A 21,120-nucleotide genomic window follows, 5' to 3' on the forward strand; every position below is an offset into this window, starting at 1 on the left:
GTGTGTGTGTGTGTGTACTTACGTAAACATTTCTGCATAGAGATTGGGAAAAGAAAGTGATGAAAGTTTCAAATAAGAGATGATAGATTGATGTGAGTGAGAAAGATTGACTGAGATTGTAACTGTGTGAAAGAACTGAGGTGTGGCATGGGTTTTAAAGGTGATAGCAACAAATGCTAATTTACTAACTCCATATTCTATTAACCCTTTATACCAGATACATCTACTTTGCAGGTTACACAATTATATTGCTCACAGTCCAGCAAACTTCAATAAGCTTTTCATTACCTGTGTGTGGACTTCTTTACTTCCCTTCACTGGTTGAAGGGAAATTATGGAACCTCCCTCTAGCCCATGGCCCCAGTAATCAGTTGCTTTTAGATTTGTGAGAAGTAGGGCATGCTTCAGAAAAAAAGAGATATTATTGAGAAGCACCCATGGACATTTTCAGTAGTTTGTGGTGTTATTCACCTGCTTTTGTAAAAAAAAAAAATCAAGAATTGCTCTCTCTAACTGCAAACTATCTTTAGATAGTAATATTGTCCTGCCATCTTGTGGTTGCAAGTAGAACTGGAAGTCAGGAAACTGCAGGAAATTAACGTGAGACCACAACACAACAATTCTAATATTTTTTTCACTTAATTGCTCTTTTGAAAAATCAGATCACTTCCGAAAAAGATCTGATGTGAAAAGATCTAATGTGATTGGTCCAATCAGGATCAGTTAGTGGAAAAATTGCCAGCAGCATACCACCCTGTATCCCACTGCTGGTTGCCTCTGAAGCAGATGCTGCTGGCTGTTGGAGGGCCAGTAGGAGGCACCCTTTCCTCTGGTCAAAAAAAAAATAAAATATCTCAATACCCCAGGGCAGTGATTGGGGACATTTCCCTGTGTAGGGTGCCGTCTTTCAGATGGGACATAAACGGGTGCCCTGACTCTCTGTCACTAAAGATCCCATGGCACTTATCGTAAGAGTAGGGGTGTTAACCCTGGTGTCCTGGCTAAATTCCCAATCTGGCCTTCATACCATCATAGCCACCTAATCATCCCCAGTTTACAATTGGCTCATTCATCCCTGTAACTATTCCCCAGGATGTTGCTGTAAATGAGAATGTGTTTTCAGTCAATTTACCTGGTGAAATAAGGGTTAAAAAATTGTCTGTCTGTCTAAATACAGCCTACTGTAGTAGAATTAGTGCCTCCCACAATGCAGACGATGGCTGCCGGTGAGGAGCAACTGCAGAAAATATAAGTCGACTTCAGTCGAAACTTCATGAACTTGATCACATGGTAGAAGTCCACTTTGCTTACGTTTATTATTGTGTGTGTATTGATTTATATAAATGTTAAAATAAGTTTATGATAACGTGTTTGTCATTGAGACACTTACCTGTGATTGAAGGAAATGTAGCCTACCCCTGTTATTGAACTAGATGGTAGGTTTGAAGCAAATTTACACGCACACACACACGCACACCGTGTAAGGGTACTCTAGTTATTCTATGTAACGATGCAATTTTCTGTCAAACAGACAAAATGTCCACATGAATGAGCTCCATATATAAACTATACAGTCCTTTCTGTGCTCAACAAAAATGACTAGCCACCCCCAACAGACCACATCCTTTTGAAGGGGACATTGGTTGTTCACTGTATGAAGAAGAAATGTTAAAGAAATGTTGCTCCATATATAAACTCCCAGTAATGTATTGAGTATTTACCAATGCTTCACTTTGTCTTCTTCACTGTTCCTTCTTATGGTTCTATTTGATCAAATACAACCATAATTACTCTAGTGCTTTAGGAGATGGAGAGGCCAACAATCTCTAGAATGCAATGAAATAGATGTAAAATAGTTGCAATAAATTAAAGACAATTCCGTATAAAGAGTGAATCTTATGAGCATTTAGAGAACACAGAGCAGGGAACATTCCTATGAGTCACTTTTTGTAAGCTACAATTGTATCTAGGACAAGTAAGTATTTTAAACAATGTAATTCTGACAGTTGAAACGATTGTCTTTTGTGTGATATAAAATTGACTTTATAACCAGATAGAAAATGAAATAGTATGGCCCTGGTAACACTTTAGTCGAGAAAGCCAACAAATAATGCGTTGATGCTCGTTATAAGCATGCATGATCCTTTATAATTACATTGTAAGGGGACAGAATTCGATACATGCTTATGGCAAGTTTTATAATGCATTATAACCACATCATACTTGTCACACCATTTGGCTATATTACTAGGCTGCTGAACGGATGAACTGTACGAGTTGCCGTAGCCATATATACAGTCATTGGCCGTAGCTCTCTTCAATGACTGCTGGAAAGATGGCGACAGCGCACAACCCCGGGAGCTGCAACTCTGCAGGGGGATAAAAAAAACTTCGCAGAAAGACGCCTTTTCGACCAGCTCTTGCAAAAAGAAAACGTGCAAACAGCATTTAAACTGTTATTGTCATGGATGGTCCCATGCACCACTAGAACCGAGGATTTCTCGACCTACTATGGAGCCTCCGGATAATAGCGAACCTAGCAGGTAGGCGAATAATCAGTGCGATTTCGTGAAAATAAAGAAACTACACAGCCGGGGTTTTAGCTAGCTGCCACATTGTGAGCTGAACGTGACAACCCAAGCGGGTCAATTGGCGCGCTTGCGCATCTATAGGAAAGCACCTACTGTCACAAAGTGAGCCGCTTACACTTGCAACATTTTTGCAGCTTTGAAGTTGCAAAGTTTTTAGGAGATAAATCTATTCTCTGAAGTATCACTTTGCACAGTGTTTATATTTGTTGTGGAATTCCTGGAGGATGGAGGAAATGCTTGCCTTTTGAAAGTGGTAACTATTTTCACTTCACATTGGATTTGCAACATCAAAAGGCAGCTAGCTAGTTTGCTAGGCTAGTCAACTAGCTATGTGGCTAACGTTGCTTTAGCGCTTCGTTGTTTATTGTTCACAGTTTTGTCGAAGTGGCAAATTACTTCATCCTTGCAAAGTTTGGTATCGGTTTTCATCAGGATTGTGGTAGCACTTTCTAGATGTATGCACAACCTCTCAATAGAACTGTATTTGAAACACGAGTTGAAATGTTGCACTAATTTTCTTGATTTGTTAACCAACGTTAGCTAGCTAACTTTAGCCTGTTAGCGAGGCAGTTACCTAGGCTGTACGTCACTAGTTAGCTAACTTTGCTGGTGACCGGTTCAAGTAAGTATTCAGCGGCTGGGCTGATATGCTGTCTTTCTATGACTTCTTGGACAGAGGAAGTTGATGGGGAAACAACTCATGTTTTGAAATGTCTGATTTAGTTTTCCTAGAAATGGAAACTATTCTCAGAAAGAAAAGCACGTAGCTGTGCGGTGTGGCTCAGTTGGTAGAGCATGGAGCTTGCAACGCCAGGGTTGTGGGTTCGATTCCCACCGGGGACCAGTACGAAGAAGTACGGCTAATGGCTTCTGTTAAAGTACAAAAATGCAAATGTTTGTTGCAAGTTACAACACCTTTTTGTGAAACATATTACTAGCTAAAATAGCCCACTCATTGCTTAGATTGATTGCAAATGTGTATTATATACTTGGCGGTGTGAGCCCTGGATGCTGATTGGCTGACAGCCGTGGTATATCAGACCATATTCCACGGGTATGACAAAACATTTATGTGATATTTGGCCAATAATACCACGACTAACGGCTATGTCCAGGCACTCTGCGTTGTGTCGTGCTAGGGAACAGCCCTTAGCAGTGCTACATTGGCCATACCCCCCGCCCCCCCCCCCCCCCCCCCCCGCCAGGAATTTCGTGCACGCTGTTGTCTATGATCATTCATCATGTACACAGTGCAAGCATCAGGGGAAAATATTGGTTCCCAGCTTGAGCAAATGGGACTAGTATTGCAGTATATCCAATGATGCCTGCTCTTTGTTCGGGTAGAGAATGTTCACGTGTTTTCTACTAGAGCATCTTTGAAGCTTTTCACATGCCATTTGTTATTAGTCAGGGACTATATGTGCACAATGTGTATGCTCTGGAATCCATTGGGAAATGCCCTCGGAGTTAAATTATAATGGTTCTAGAATCTCTTAAATCATATATTTCTAGATTATATAAAGCAACTTTATAATGAAGGCTCACGGAACAGTTTTTTTCATTTGATTTTATTGTCAATGATTGTGTATTAGTTTAGATTGCGGCAGCATCACTCCTACTAGTGATATGTCATTCACTGCAGATTGTTTCTAGCTGTTTTTCATGCCAGTGGAATGCATGCTGTTTAATGTTTTTCCTTCTATGTACGTCCTTTCTGACCCCACACGACGTCATAGCGCTTGTTTGCTCCCGGTGACAGATTCTCTGGAATCCAATGTTATGTCTCTCTCCCCTCCTCCCTCCCTCTAAGCATTTTAAATGTAATTTCTATTGAATCCTCCCTCCCTCGAAGCATTTTAAATGTAATTTTGATTTAACTAGACAAGTCAGTTAAGAACAAATAATTATCTACAATGGCGGCCTACAAGCATGCAACAGTGCCTGGCCAACACTGCATGGCGTACTGAATTGAATCGTGTTCAATGCTTTCAATTGTGGTTCTTGATTATGGTCTGTGTCATCCCTTTGCTCATTCCGGGTGGCTGTGTTTTCAATCCAAGTCTTCTTTGCAAGCACACAGACTTGTCTTGATGTCGAGTCACTGTACTGCTGCTGTGTCAGACTGGCCTCGTTCCACATTTGTTTGCACTCTTTCCAACTCCATTTCTCTCGTTGTCAAGCTGAAAATGGCATGACCATTAGTTTAAGTAGCTGGCGGGATGGCACAGACTGTTGAAATCATTGCATATAGAGTGCGTCCCAAATGGCTTTTCATGTAGTGCAATACTTTTGACCTGGTGACGTTAAAAAATAGTGCACTATGTAGGGGTTAGGGTGTTATTTGGGACTTAACCATAGTTATGCAGCATATGACTGGGGAGCTTGAAGTTCCTCTCTCCCAGGAATCAGTTTGTGCACTGCTCATTTTATTTGTGTCCTAACTGTGTCCTACACAGCACCCTTTTCCCCCTTAGTACACTACCTCTGACCAGAACCCATAGGGCTGGAACTGGGATTGCAGTAGGCTTGTGATTTGAGCGATGATGTCATGCTGTCAATCTTAGTTACATGTTCCAACAAATCTGTGTCCCTAATGAGGAAATGGCACCCTATTTCCTATGGGCCCTGGCCAAAAGTAGTGCACTATATAGGATGCCATGTTGGATACAAGCCCCTATGCTGAACAGAGACAAACAAGGCACATGGTTGGGCCACTGTCTGTCAGCTGGAGTTAAGGTCACCCCTGTCCCTAGCTATTAAAAATATTGCCTAGTCAGACCATTATTCTGTTCCAGCTGGCTGATGGATGGTATTAGATGGCTACTGTTTGGCGTATCAGAGAATTTTAGAACAACCCTGTCCATACTTCCCCAACAATGTGTACACCGCCATCACCGTCCATTTTGAAAGTATTTTCTCATTGATTGAGACAGCTGAGTGTCATCATGACATGCAGCACATTGGGGTGGACTGGACACCCACATGTCTCAATGAGAGAAGATGGCGGCGAACACATTGCTGGATTATTTCATGAGCATAAAATTGGTTTAATTTAATAACAGAGCATTTTTCAAAATTCAAACGAACTTCCTGCAGCTAGACTTTGACATTTTGGGTCGGCAGGTAGCCTAGTGGTTAGAGCGTTGGGGCCAGTAACCGAAAGGTTGCGGTATCAAATCCCTGAGCTGACAAGATAAAAATCTGTTGTTCTGCCCCTTAACAAGGCAGTTAACCCACTGTCCCGGTAGGCTGTCATTGTAAATAATAATTTGTTCTTAACTGACTTGCCTAGTTAAATAAATAAAGGTCGATTTTTTTAAAGTAAACATTTTTGAAAAAATTGTCTTCCAAGTTAGGAATTGAGGAAGTATCACCAAGTTAAGGTATGTCAAATTCTCTGTGCTACGCCAAACATTACCTAACCTGTAACGGCTAATGGAACATCCCATTATCCCAACATCCCTGTCCCGGACTGTGCAAGACCACATCATTTGCAAGCCTGGTTAAAAATGCATACACAATTCACTCACTAACTATTCATTGCTGCTGCCAACCATTGCAGGGAAGGACAGGATGGAAATCTTTTGTCAATCCTGTTTGGCATTCTGGCTGGCCCAGTAGCATTCAGGCATTCTCCCACAAGCATTCCATGGATTTCAGGATAGTGCTGTGTAGAGAAGATGATAATCATCTCATGGCCCAGAGCAGGAGGAGCCCTTGGCTGGAACTCGTTAATGCAACACTGTGGATGGAACACTCAGCCCCCCCCCCCCCCCCCAAGCATTCCCAGCCTACAGACCATCACTGCCCTTCATGCTCCATCACTGCTTCAGGGATACAAGGCTACAAAGCTCTCATCATAGCACTCTTAAAGACATCTGACACTTAGTGTTTTTGTTTCTCTCTCTCTGTCTCTAATAAACAGCTGCTGCACTTGCCTTTGCACGCTTGGAAAAGACTGGTGCGCATCATGCCACATCATGTGATTCAGGAAGGAAGTGTCCTAAGGTTATTCAGGCCATAATCATTACATGATTGTCTGTTTACATTACGCCTTAGCAGTGTTTCCTCTGGAAAGGTTGTATAATTTTTGTTGAAGGACTGAGAAGCTCAGTTCTGGTGTCTTTTTAAAAGGACATTCTACTCCAAAATGACTGAAAATAGATTTATGCTGACGCCATTTAAAATATCATTTCCACCTCCATAAATGAGCTCAATAACATATTGGTCAAATTATTTAACATATTAGACTATGCATATATCCTATATATGGTCCATATTATCAGGTATGCTATTAGCATTAAGCATTATCACCTGTAGCCCAACTGATGCAGTATAGTGGCTATAAAAAATAAAAGTAGGCAACCCCATGCTTCAGCCTATCTGCATTTACCCTACCCTGCAATTACCCTATAGCAATATCTCAAATGTGATCCTTTCACTAGTTACCATCCTATTAATGAATTTGATGTCCCAAAAAATTTGCATAAACACAGTTATAGTAACTTTGAGTAACACATTCCCTGCCTGTAGTTCTCACTGAAGCAGCTTCATGTCACAATTTTCCTCCCAACACTTTTCCTGTTTGCCACTATTGCTAAAATTAATAATTTGTCTCATCACAACTTAAGTTACTTCCTCCCAAAAGATGTTGAGGTAGGGTGGCGTTTTACTCCAAGTAACCCTAGAATTGTGTTACATTTAGCCCCACTCTCCCCTATGCACTAGGACAATTGTGATTGCAAGAATTGTTGTGCATTGAATGCATGTTCCCTTCTCTATGGCACACGTACCTGGAATGCGCCTTGAGAGGAATATTTCTCTCACATAGAACACACGACAACACGCCGACTAGATAAACTATTCTACTGTGGGATTGTCTGGTTGTTCTAGTCATTACTCATTTCGTTTGCAGAGAAAGTAAATGTGGACTCTTCTAGCATCTCCAAATTGGTGTTGTTGCAATGACTTTTGTCATGGTACAGTGCCAAATCTAAATGACTGCAGTGGAAACACTGCACCCTAGCTAGTACTGGCTGGCTTTAGCAGGGAGGGCAAGCTTCTCACCACTTTTTTTCCTGTCCTTGTTGTCTTTCACTGTTCTGTATTATGTCATGTGTTGTGTGGACCCCAGGAAGAGTAGCTGCTGCTTTTGCAACAGCTAATGGGGATCCTAATAAAATCCTAAATCATATCGTCAGCCAAGGCTGTGGTTGCAGGATCTTGATAGCTGTAAGTTTGACTGCCTTTTCTGTGTTCTATGTGGCAATCAGAGGATTCTCGGGGTTAGACATGATTCTCGGGGTTAGACATGATTCTCGGGGTTAGACATGATTCTCGGGGTTAGACATGATTCTCGGGGTTAGACATGATTCTCGGGGTTAGACATGATTCTCGGGGTTAGACATGATTCTCGGGGTTAGACATGATTCTCGGGGTTAGACATGATTCTCGGGGTTAGACATGATTCTCGGGGTTAGACCCTCTGTACTCCCATGGATCTGAAACATTGGCAGGGCATTCCAATCCAGGCATTACAGTTCTAGATTTCAGTTTTAAATTCCACCAGCTGGTCTCTTGGGATGCAATGTCATGTTTCGTTGTTGTAAGTACTGTGCCACAAAGCAGCACAAAAATGATGACTTTCCCTTTTTTGCAAAATGATTTTGATCAGGGTTCAAGCGCATTCTTCATGCAATCAAAGCTGTGTGGGCATGGCTGTGCACGTGGGTGGTGCTGTCCGATGTAGGGCGATATGGACAAAATATAATACATTTGAAAAATACCTTATTTGACAGTATTTTTTTATGTTTTTGATTAATAAAAGTTCTACATTTGCTTTATTACTAGTGCGTGACCATAGGGTGGCAACACGTATATTCAAAATTATTTCAATGGATCTTTCTCCATTCTGATTGGTTTATACTGTTCAATTCAACCTAAAATAATTTCCAGCTATTTCTGCATTTCCTGCACTCATTTGATATCATTTCCCCACTACTAGCACTTATTTTTTATTTAGATCAAAACACTTGGGTGAACTTTTGGAATCATGTAAATAGAATGTTTATTATAAATATATAGTTAGAATATAAATAACAGTGGGCTCTTTGAATACAGTGTTGGACATGACAACAAATGAAAATGCCATGGAAGAGTTATTGTGACAGGGTAGGAACCAAAGTGATGTTCAGTGTTTCCTAGGGAACCCTATAATCTTTGGCTACATTAAATCTTTATTCGTGTAGACAACATATTCATGCTTCGCCTATTCCTCTATGATTTAGAAGATACTGTTGCACAAACAACATGCTGATTTAGGCCTCCATCAGTACTGGTATCAGGCAGTATTAGCTAGCTACGTTTGCTCTGACTCAGTACTTTTTGTTAGCCACTAATGCCTAGTTAGCTAGCCAGCTATCACAATTTAGCTTAACTTGCTAAGAAAATACAAACTAGCGGTTTGCAGATGTAAGAAACCCAAACTGCTATTGTAATTATAGAACACTTATATTAAGATCAAAGTGGAAACAACATCGTTGTCATCAACATTGTTGCATGTGCTGCATTGACCAAGCAGACTGAACGCAAGCGTCTCGTGGTCAAGCAACAACAAATGCGATCCTTGAGTGGTGATCCTTGAGTGGGGGAGAGGGTGGGAGAGAGTGATGACTCAAGTAGTGGAGTCAACTATACAAATGGGTGTTACACACACACACAGTGTATCACATTTAACAAACCAAACATTCAAATAAAGTTATAGAAGGTAAAGTAAAAACCCAAACTGGTCCCTGCATCAATACTGGTGTATATAGTAAAACACGGTATACCGCCCAGCCCTAGTCCAGTGTTGCTATCTGGGTGGCGGCAGTCACACATTCACACTGTTTTCTGAGCAGGGTGGGGTCCGGTTTGGCCTGTTTTGTTCTTCTATTTTTCTTCTGGTTTAGTGGCAGATATTCTGCTGTCATCCTACTGGTGTTACAGAGAATGTTGTTGAGGAGCTAGAGACACCGATGCATTCGACACAAGAATGGTAATTGCGTAACACTTGCATATAATTAAAAAAGGAACTCTGTTGCATCTTTCAGTCTTTCCAAAGCTGGAGCCTATGTTCTGACATGGTAATGGATCTTATCTGAAACCACTGAGTTTTTGCAACCTAAAATCTTTCCAGAGTGGAGTGTGGCATTATCACTTTCAGGTGTGGTTGTGTGAACCATAGTGAGCCAATGCATCTGATGGAGCTATTCTGTAATTATTCCTCACTACAGTGAAAAGTGGGCAACAGGCACATGCTTTCTTGTAAAAGTGACTCAAGTTGTCCTCACTAAAAATAAAAAATCCTCCTTGTCAATTGTACAAGAATGACACATTTTTGCTGAGAGCTTGATGCTCCTGCAAAAAAAAATCCTGCCAATCCCTCCCGGCCCCCTCCTAGCTGAACTATCATTCAATCCTATTTGGTTGTTGAGGGCAATAGGCATTGTGAGCAAGGGGGCGTTCCAAATGGCGCCCCATTCCCTATGTAAGGCACTACTTTTGACCAGGGCCCATAAGTTATGCACTATTAAGGGAATGGTGTGCGGTTTGGGATGTGTCCCAAGTGTGCTGCTCTGCCTCCCCAGCCAGCTGTGTCCAGGCTATTTAGCTGTATGGGCCTTCCAGGCCACGTGTCACCCCACACAATGGAGTCCTCCTGCCTGTTACAATAGTCCTGGTGCTATGAGGGGGTCAAAGGTCACCAAATCACCTCTTGCAATCTGGCTCCTGCTGCAGTGCCTTTATGCTTAAAGTCAAGACACTCCCCACCACAGACACTTTGGCTCCTCCTAACAGTTTGTCATGCACGCTGTGTCACTGCCCAGAGGCTGAAACATTCCACCAGCCTTTATTACATCCCGACAGTACCAGAAGGCTATCAGATGAGCCATTCAGACACTTGACACCATCTGCACTGTAGCAGTAACGCAACTGCTGTCAGATGTGCACTTCTGAGGGCACGCATACGGAATGCAAGCACGTGCATACGCACGCACGTACACACAAACAGTGCAGCAGTAATTCACTGGTGTCAGATGGGTGCTACTCTGAGGCCATTAGGCAACAAAAGGGCACAGTGGATTTTTCTTCTAGAAGTAGCTTGGAGCAGAAAGAGCATGCGACAGGGACACGAGTGTAGGGCTGTCCCCGACTAAATAAAATCTTGGTCGACCAAGATGTTCTTTTGACCAATAGCATTTTTTTTTTAAACATGTAGACACACCCTATGTGTTTTACTCAAATCAACTTTATACATATTTGCTAATGGCCTTGCCTACACTTAGCAACTTTTAAAAAATTACACAAGCAAAAAATATTCTATTTTATTTGGAACGGCAGGCCAGACACAATTTAAATGGGCCTACAGTGTCTTGCAAAAGTTTTCACCCCCCTTGGCATTTTTCCTATTTTGTTGCCAAACAACCTGGAATTCAAATTGATTTTTTGGGGGGTTTGTATCTTTTGATTTACACAACATGCCTACTAGAGGTTGACCGATTTTTGTTTTTTTTAAATATTTTTTATTATTATTTTTTAAATATTTTTATATATATTTTTTTTTAAAGTTTAAATATTGAATTGTTTCATTATTTGTTTTAAAGGCACAGTTTTAAAGGCACAGTCAATTTAGTGTATGTAAACGTCTGACCCACTGTAATTGTGATTAAGTGAAATAATCTGTCTGTAAACAATTTTTTGAAAAATTACTTGTCATTGCACAAAAAATATGTCCGAACTGACTTGCCAATACCATAGTTTGTGACAAGAAATTTGTGGAGTGGTTGAAAAACGAGTTTTAATGACTCCAACCTAAGTGTATGTAAACTTCCGATTTATGTGTGTGTGTATACACACACACACATACATACATCTGCCGATTTAATCGGCATCAACTTTTTTTGGTCCTCCAATAATCAGTATCGACATTGAAAAATCATAATCGGACTAATCTGCCAGAATTGTACATAAATATGACATAACATTAAAGGTTGTGCAATATTTAGACTTAGGGTTGCCACCCGTTCGATAAAATACGGAACGGTTCCATATTTCAGTTTTGTTTTCGAAATGATAGTTTCCAGATTTGACCTTCTTATTAATGACCAAAGGCTTGTATTTCTGTGTTTATTATATTATAATTAAGTCTATGATTTGATAGAGCAGTCTGACTGAGTGGTGGTAGGCTGCAGCAGGCTCGTAAGCATTCATTCAAACTTTACTGCGTTTGCCAGCAGCTCTTAGCAATGCTTGAATCACAGCACTGTTTATGACTTCAAGCCTATTAACTCCTGAGATTAGGCTGGCAATACTAAAGTGCCTATTAGAATATCCAATAGTCAAAGGTATATGAAATGCAAATGGTATAGAGAGAAATAGTCGACGCGTCATAATAACTACAACCTAAAACTTCTTAACTGGGAATATGTTTCATATGTTCTGAGCAAGGAACTTAAACGTTAGCTTTTTTACATGGCACATATTGCACTTTTACTTTCTTCTCCAATACTGTTTTTGCATTATTTAAACCAAATTGAGCATGTTTATTTATTTGAGACTAAATAAATAGTCTATGTATTAAATCAAGTTAAAATAAGTGTTCATTGTTCATTCAGTATCGTTGTAATTGTCATTATTACAAATCTATTTAAAAAAGTGACAATTACAACAACATTATATAAAATCAAACGATTTTAATTGTTATTGGCTTTTTTTGGGTCGTCCAATAATCGGTATCGGCGTTGAAAAATCATAATAGGTCAACCTCTACTTCTTTCCCCAAATGCAGGTGTGCCAAGTTTGTGGTGTCATACCCAAGAAGACTGGAGGCTGTAATCGCTGCCAAAGGTGCTTCAACAAAGTACTCAGTTAAGGGTCTGAATACTTACGTGAATGTGATATTTCAATATTTAAATGTATAATACATTTGCAAAATTTCTAAAAAGCTTTTTTTGCTTTGTCATTATGAGGTATTGTGTGTTGATTGATGAGGGGGGGGAAAAAACGAATACATCTTGGAATAAGGCTATAACGAAACAAAATTTGGAAAAAGTCAAGGGGTCTGAATACTTTCCAAATGCACTGTATAACAACCAGCCTTTCACATCACATGCACACAGTAGCATAACCAAGTTACAGGATACCAACCGTAATTTAACAGTCAGCTACTTTAGTAGTGTATATGTGCAGCCTGACCAGCAGCCAGTGTTGGTGGTGGTAGTTCTGGGGCCTGACCAGCAGCCAGTGGTGTTGGTGGTGGTAGTTCTGGGGCCTGACCAGCAGCCAGTGGTGTTGGTGGTGGTAGTTCTGGGGCCTGACCAGCAGCCAGTGGTGTTGGTGGTGGTAGTTCTGGGGCCTGACCAGCAGCCAGTGGTGTTGGTGGTGGTAGTTCTGGGGCCTGACCAGCAGCCAGTGGTGTTGGTGGTGGTAGTTCTGGGGCCTGACCAGCAGCCAGTGGTGTTGGTGGTGGTAGTTCTGGGGCCTGACCAGCAGCCAGTGGTGTTGGTGGTGGTAGTTCTGGGGCCTGACCAGCAGCCAGTGGTGTTGGTGGTGGTAGTTCTGGGGCCTGACCAGCAGCCAGTGGTGTTGGTGGTGGTAGTTCTGGGGCCTGACCAGCAGCCAGTGGTGTTGGTGGTGGTAGTTCTGGGGCCTGACCAGCAGCCAGTGGTGTTGGTGGTGGTAGTTCTGGGGCCTGACCAGCAGCCAGTGGTGTTGGTGGTGGTAGTTCTGGGGCCTGACCAGCAGCCAGTGGTGTTGGTGGTGGTAGTTCTGGGGCCTGACCAGCAGCCAGTGGTGTTGGTGGTGGTAGTTCTGGGGCCTGACCAGCAGCCAGTGGTGTTGGTGGTGGTAGTTCTGGGGCCTGACCAGCAGCCAGTGGTGTTGGTGGTGGTGGTTCTGGGGCCTGACCAGCAGCCAGTGGTGTTGGTGGTGGTGGTTCTGGGGCCTGACCAGTTTGCACAGCTAACTGGTCATTCTGGGCAAGCTGCAGTGACAAGGGCAGGATCCTTCCTGTATGACTGGAGGGGAATTGGGGCTATGGAGTGATCAGTTTCCATGTCTAGCAGATGCAGATGCAACTTGCATACCAAAGAGACCAATTGACTAACTGGAACATTATCCCAGCCTGAATGATGCTGGAGATTAGGGTTGGCCCCAACAACAACAAAATATCTGACGACCGAGAGTAGTCTGTTCTTTCAACTAATCGATTGGTGCATTTTTCCACAAGATCTGCATCTGATGGTCAGTCTGGCGGGAGGGAGGGAAGAGGCTGCATCACCATCTATCTGCTCTCTCGCCCTCTGAGAATGATGGGGACACAATCTTCCAGCAAATGGCGGAAATCGAGTCGCACAAAATATTCCATGATATTAAAAAGACTAAAGCCACCAATAATAACACGCAGGCCTATCTATTCACTTTGTAGCGTGAGGGGATAGGCTGGGCTGGAGAGGGCGTTTTATGGTTTGTAAATTTGCTGAATAAAGTGCTGAACTGTTCTGAATAGAATAGCCCTTTCCTCTATTTGTTGACAGTCGCTCTCTCGTCATTGTTTAGAAATGTCCTTCAGTAACCTATCAAGTTGTGAAAGCTGCTGACACAAGCTCTGGCCAGCGGTAGGCCTATAGGTGCACTTGATTTACTCTCTGGACCTGCCTGGTAGGCGGAGTTTAACTTCTGACACATGAGATGGCTGGATCGAACAATTTGACTACCAGGTGCACAGCAAGTGCGCTACTGCAAACGGAGCCATTTGCGGCCTCTGCAATGGGTTAGTCCACGGAAACAGGCGTGAATCAGACGGGTGTCTCATACTCCATGAAAATCTATTTGCGACTCGATTAAAGAGATCTCTGTCAACCAACAGCATATTGACCAAACAATTGACCAGCCTACTGGGGATACTCCAGTAGTGGAATGGTTGGTTGTCTGGTTGTGGAGAGTCTGGGGCAAATTTGTTTCTGACTATTGTATCTGTGTTTACAGGTCTCTATTTCCAAAATGCTTCAAGATACACAAACAACAATTATTAGGATATGTCATTTTTACAGTATTAGAGCTTGCGTGAGTTTATGCCACCACCCCTCCAGCCAACTATTATTCTGCACTGTTTAAGGGGTTGTCACATCTATTTACCCACTTTTGCAGCAAAATATTTTTCTACAACCATCCATTTCATATTTAGGAGACCTTAAAGATATGGGAAAAATAACATGGTTGTGCTTTGTTATACCTCCGGAAGAGGTATCTCAAATTAAAGCACTTTTTTGCAGATTGGCCACTAGCCGGATGTGTAGCAAGCAACGTGGGAGATCTCTCATCAATGCAAAATGGAATAAAAATGATGGAATTAAGTTAGTTAAATGAGAAGGAGTAAGTAGGCTGTTTCATCTGAATGGAGTTGTTGTAGACTAGGACAGTATGTGCAGCAAAATATCCCAAATTAACATAGCTGGCTAACATAATGAGAGATTTTGGAAATCCTTGGGCTGTTGTCGATGTGTCCCTAGTTCGAGCTCAGGTAGGGGCGAGGAGGGGGACGGAAGCTATACTGTTACACTGGCAATACTATAGTGCCTATAAGAACATCCAATAGTCGAAGGTTAATGAAATACAAATGGTATAGAGGGGAAATAGTCCTATAATAACTACAACTTAAAACTTCTTACCTGGGAATATTGAAGATGTTAAAAGGAACCACCAGTTTTCATATGTTCTGAACAAGGAACTGAAACGTTAGCTTTCTTATATGGCACATATTGCACTTTTACTTTCTTCTCCAACACTTTTGTTTTTGCATTATTTAAACCAAATTGAACATGTTTCATTATTTACTTGAGGCTAAATTGATTTTGATGAATTATATTAAGGGCGCTGTATTGCAGCGCCAGCTGTGCCATCAGAGACTGGGTTCGGGCTCTGTCGTAACCGGCCGCAACCGGGAGGTCCGTGGGGCGACGCACAATTGGCCTAGTGTCGCTCGGGTTAGGGAGGGGTTGGCCGGTAGGGATGTCCTTGTCTCATCGCGCACCAGCGACTCCTGTGGCGGGCCGGGCGCAGTGCATGCTAACCAAGGTTGCCAGGTGCACGGTGTTTCCTACGACACATTGGTGCGGATGGCTTCTGGGTTGGATGCGCGCTGTGTTAAGAAGCAGTGCGGCTTGGTATTGGAGGACGCATGACTTTCAACCTTCGTCTCTCCCGAGCCCGTACGGGAGTTGTAGCGATGAGACAAGATAGTAGCTACTAAAAACAATTGGATACCATGAAATTTGGGAGAAAATGGGGTAAAAATAAAAAGGGGGGGGGGGGGGGGGGGTGTTCATTCAGTATTGTTGTAATTGTCATTATTACAAATAAATAAATAATCGGACGATTCATTGGTATCGGCTTTTTTGGTCCTCCAATAATCGGTATCAGTGTTGAAAAATCATAATCGGTCGACCTCTAGTCCGCACCACCCTCTGTAGCGCCATGCGATCGAGAGCGGTGCTATTGCAATACCAAGCAGTGATGCAGACAGTCCAAAATGCTCTCAATGGTACAGCTGCAGAGCTTTTTGAGGATTTGAGGGCCCATGCCAAACTTTTTCAACCTCAACATTTGAAGTCTTTAGTGATTTGGACACCGAGGAACTTGAAGCTCTCGACCTGCTCCACTGTGGCCCCGTCGATATGGATGGGGGCATGCTCGCCTCCTTGTTTCCTGTAGTCCACAATCAGATCCTTGGTCTTACTCAAAATCAAAAATCTAATTTTATTGGTCACATACACATGGTTAGCAGATGTCATTGCGAGTGTAATGAAATGCTTATGCTTCTAGATCTGCCAGTGTAGCAGTATCTAACAGGTAATATCTAACAATTCCACAACAAAACCTAATGCACTCAATCAAGTACACTTTAAAAAAAAATATTTTACTAGGCAAGTCAGTTAAGAACAAATTCTTATTTACAATGACTGTCTACCAGTGGGTTGGTTTAACTGCCTTGTTCACGGACAGAACGACAGATTTTTACCTTGTCAGCGCAGGGATTCGATCATGCAACCTTTTGGTTACTGGCACAATGCTCTAACCACTAGGCTACATTCCACCCCACAAAAGGAATGGGATGAGAATATAAAATTATATGGATGAGCAGTGGTAGTGAAGTGATTATATAGTATATACATAAACTCAGAAAAAAAAAGAAAGGCCCCTTTTTCAGGACCCTGTCTTTCAAAGAATTTTTTAAAATGATTAATGAACATCCACCTGTGGAACGGTCGTTAAGACACTACCATCTGTAAGCTGTTAGGCAATTAAGGTCACAGTTATGAAGACTTAGGACACCTAAGTGGCCTTTACTGACTCTGGAAAAACACCAAAAGAAAGATGCCCAGGGTCCCTGCTCATCTGCGTGAACGTGCCTTAGGACTGCAGATGTGAGGACTGCCGATTTGGCCAGGGAAATAAATTGCAATGTCCGTACTGTGAGATGCCTAAGACAGCACTACAGTGAGACAGGATGGACCGCTGATGTCTTCGCAGTGGTAGATCACGTGTAACAACACCTGCACAGGATCGGTACATCCGAACAACACACCTGCGGGACAGGTACAGGATGGAAACAACACCTGCCCGAGTTACATCAGGAACGCTCAATCCCTCCATCAGTGCTCAGACTCTCCGCAATAGGCTGAGAGAGGCTGGACTGAGGGCTTGTAGGCCTGTTGTAAGGCAGGTCCTCACAAGACATCACCGGCAACAATGTCGCCTATGGGCACAAACCCACCGTCGCTGGACCAGACAGGACTGCCAAAAAGTGCTCTTTACTGACGAGTCGCGGTTTTGTCTCACCAGGGGTGATGGTCGGATTTGCGTTTATCGTCGAAGGAATGAGCGTTACACCGAGGCCTATACTCTGGAGCGGGATCGATTTGGAGGTGGAGGGTCCGTCATGGTCTGGTGCGGTGTGTCATAGCACCATCGGACTGAGCTTGTTGTCATTGCAGGCAATCTCAACGCTGTGCGTTTCAGGGACGACATCCTGCTCCCTCATGTGGTACCCTTCCTGTAGGCTCATCCTGACATGACCCTCCAGTGTGCCACCAGCCATTCTGCTCATTCTGTGTGACTTCCTGCAAGACAGGAATGTCAGTGTTCTGCCATGGCCAGCGAAGAGCCCGGATCTCAATCCCATGGGACCTGTTGGATCGAAGGGTGAGGACTAGGGCCATTCCCCCCCCAGAAATGTCTGGGAACTTGCAGGTGCCTTGGGGGAAGAGTGGGGTAACATCTCACAGCAAGAACTGGCAAATCTGGTGCAGTCCACCAGATACTGACCCTTACTTTTGATTTTCACCCCCCTGAGATGTGCCTTTTGTTAAGTAAATTGGTGTTAAATGAGGTGGAAAGGAGACTGGAGTAGGACTAAGGAAAATAACACTATGGCCACAGAGGTCCGATTACTAAGATCTGATATGTAATCCTATGACTGTCCTTGTTCTGTTAAAGTTTTAAATGACTCTAATTCCAGGAATGTGCATCGATGGTAAGCCCAGATGAATCTACTCTCTATTATTTAACCCATATGCAAACACTGGGTGCATCTGGACTCCTGTTTGGCACAGCCGCGTACACACACACTGCTCTGGCATGTTGGAAGCCCAACGTTTTGCAGCAGGTGTCTTGTCTGGAAGTCCTTGGTTGCTCCCTGGGGACAGAGTTAAGTGTGTGTGTGTATAGAGGAGTCAGTGGGTACGGAAGGATGGGGGGTGTATACAGGGGTGGCCACTTTCTATGGTCTCTGCATTGAGCCAGATGGGCAGTAAGGGGCCTGTGCTCTCCATGTGGCTCTTTGTGTGTGCTCCCCTCTCCATGTGTCTCTTTCTCTGTCACTGAAAGGCTTTGGCCAGTATTTCTCCTATTAGTGAAAGCGATCCACCAATGCCCCTCCACCCAATCAACACACACACACACACGCACGTGTGGGGGAATGTCTTTGAATCAGTTGATGGATGGAGAGACTGCTGATGTTTAGGGGACCCATTTCTCCCCGCACTCTATTGGCTTTAGTTCTCGGGGTCAACCCCCCCCCCCCCTCTAATCCTATTAAAATCCCCTCTGAAAAGCTTTAGAGGGACAAAGCTGCGCCAGCCAGGGTAATCTGGGAAGGCGTGCCCCCTCCCCGCATCCAGCCAGGGTGATCTGGGACGGCGTGCCCCCTCCCCGCATCCAGCCAGGGTGATCTGGGACGGCGTGTTTTAATTGTTTGTCTTTGTTTCTTCCACTTAAAAGGAAGTGTGGAAGTGCTTTGAGAGCTTGGTTAGTGTTTATTCTCTGTGCTAATAGATTCAGTAATATTACTCTTACTCTACCGGGCTCGACATTAATGCTTGTCCTTTTGTCTGGGAAAAGTATAACAAATAGGTGGACAATTTAAATCTATATTCCTCTTGTCCAAATGGACAAAATAATTCACACACATCACAATATCCAACGAGTACTCTTGATAAGAGAGGCCAACAATGGAATAATATTCAAATTCAAAAAGTTTTCATGTAGGCCTACATAAATTAAAAAGCCTACAGGTCAAAGTGTGGGTAATATGCATGTCCAAACCCATGCTGACATGGAGGTGCCAGAAAATGGAAGCAAACTGTAAATGGAGGCTAAAGGCCAGTCATGTTTGACAAATATAATGAACATTAATGTATAACGAACATTAACCATAACGTATGGTTTGTTTAGATCAAATGGTCACAAGACCTGAGAGTGAAGGACAGTGCCTGTTGCTAACCGCACATCACCCACCTTGAATCTGAGCTGGAGGTGGTCAGCATTTTAAAACATCAACTTAAAGCTGCGATATTCAACTTATTTTGGGCGAACTGACCAAATTCACATAGATTTATAAATCACATTTCTGTCATTCTTGTTGAAATCAAGTCTAAGAAGTGGTAGATCTGTTCTATGTGTGCTATTTCTATGCTTCCCGTGCTTAAGTTTTAGTTTTAGTTTTGGTTTTGTACACCATCTGAAACTGCAATATTTTTGGTTATTGAAAAGAGATTTCATAGCGGTTTTGTCACAAACTGAAATTAGGTGAACTATTCTAATTTTAGCAAACAGGAAGTGGCGGAGAAATTTCTGCATAATGCATCTGTATTTGTTTAAAATCAGGACATTTTTTATGTCATTTTATGAAGCATGCCTTGTTTCAAAGTAGCCTCGCCAAAATACGACCATAGAAATAAATGTTGAGGGAATTATTTTATAAATGGTTCCGTATTTCACTGAAAGAATAAACGTTTTGTTTTCAAAATGATTGTTTCCAGATTTGACCATATTAATGACCTGAGGCTTGTATTTCTGTGTTTATTATAATTAAGTCTATGATTTGATAGAGCAGTCTGACTGAGCGGGGGTAGGCAGCAGCAGGCTCCTAAGCATTCATTCAAACAGCACTATACAGCGTTTGCCGGCAGCTCTTCGCAATGCTTGAAGCACAGCGCTGTTTATGACTTCAAGCCTATCAACTCCCGAGATTAGGCTGGCAATATAAAGTGCCTATATGAACATCCAATAGTCAGATGTCTATGAAATACAAATGGTATAGAGAGAAATAGTACTATAATAACTACAACCTAAAACCTCTTAACTGGGAATATTGAAGACTCGTGTTAAAAGAACCACCAGCTTTCATATGTTCTCATGTTCTGAGGAAGGAACTTAAACGTTAGCTTTTTTACATGGCACATATTGCACTTTTACTTTCTTCTCTGACACTTTTTGAATAATTTAAACCAAGATGTTTCATTATTTATTTGAGACTAAATTGATTTTATTTGTGTGTTCTATTAAGTTAAAATGAGTTCATTCTATATTGTTGTAATTGTCATTATTAGTTCATATATATTTTAATCGGTATCGGCTTTTTTTTGTTCCTCCAATAATCGCTATTGGCGTTGATAAATCATAATCGGTCTACTTCTAGTTTGTGCCCATAGGCGACATTATTGCTGGTGATGTAAGGCAGGTCCCCACAAGACAACAGGCCTACAAGCCCTCGGTCCTGCCTCTCTGTCTATTGCGGACAGTCTGAGCACTGATGGAGGGATTGTGCGTTTCTGGTGTAATTCAGGCAGTCGTTGCCATCCTGTACCTGTCCCGCAGGTGTGATGTGCCGATCCTGTGCAGGTGTTGTTACACGTGATCTACCACTGCGAGGACGATCAGCGGTCCATCCTGTCTCCCTGTAGCGCTGTCTTAGGCATCTCACAGTACGGACATTGCAATTTATTCCCCTGGCCACATCTGCAGTCCTAAGGCATGTTCACGCAGATGAGCACGGATCCTGGGCATCTTTCTTTTGGTGTTTTTCAGAGTCCGTAGAAAGGCCTCTTTAGTGTCCTAAGTTTTCATAACTGTGACTTAATTGCCTACCATCTGTAAGCTGTTAGTGTCTTAATGACCGTTCCACAGGTGCATGTTCATTAATTGTTTA

The 21,120-nt window shown here is 42.6% G+C and overlaps 1 protein-coding gene across 4 annotated transcripts in view; it reads left to right on the forward strand.

The window, feature by feature from the left end:
- Nucleotides 1–2,296: 2,296 nt before the first annotated feature.
- The window catches only part of LOC109882110 (mitogen-activated protein kinase kinase kinase 4), a 61,424-nt gene continuing 42,600 nt past the window's right edge, over nt 2,297–21,120 (forward strand). For 2 of the 4 annotated variants that reach the window (XM_020474199.2, XM_020474200.2), the window contains exon 1: nt 2,297–2,543. In XM_020474199.2, the coding sequence (XP_020329788.1) occupies nt 2,512–2,543 (32 nt within the window). In that variant the 5' untranslated portion in view covers nt 2,297–2,511. Of the gene's footprint in view, nt 2,544–2,685; nt 2,845–21,120 lie in introns of those variants that run through there. The other 2 variants (XM_020474201.2, XM_020474202.1) reach the window with 2 other exon arrangements.

The sequence above is a fragment of the Oncorhynchus kisutch genome, linkage group LG11 (genome assembly GCF_002021735.2).
Source record: "Oncorhynchus kisutch isolate 150728-3 linkage group LG11, Okis_V2, whole genome shotgun sequence".
Classification (NCBI taxonomy): Eukaryota; Metazoa; Chordata; class Actinopteri; order Salmoniformes; family Salmonidae; genus Oncorhynchus; species Oncorhynchus kisutch.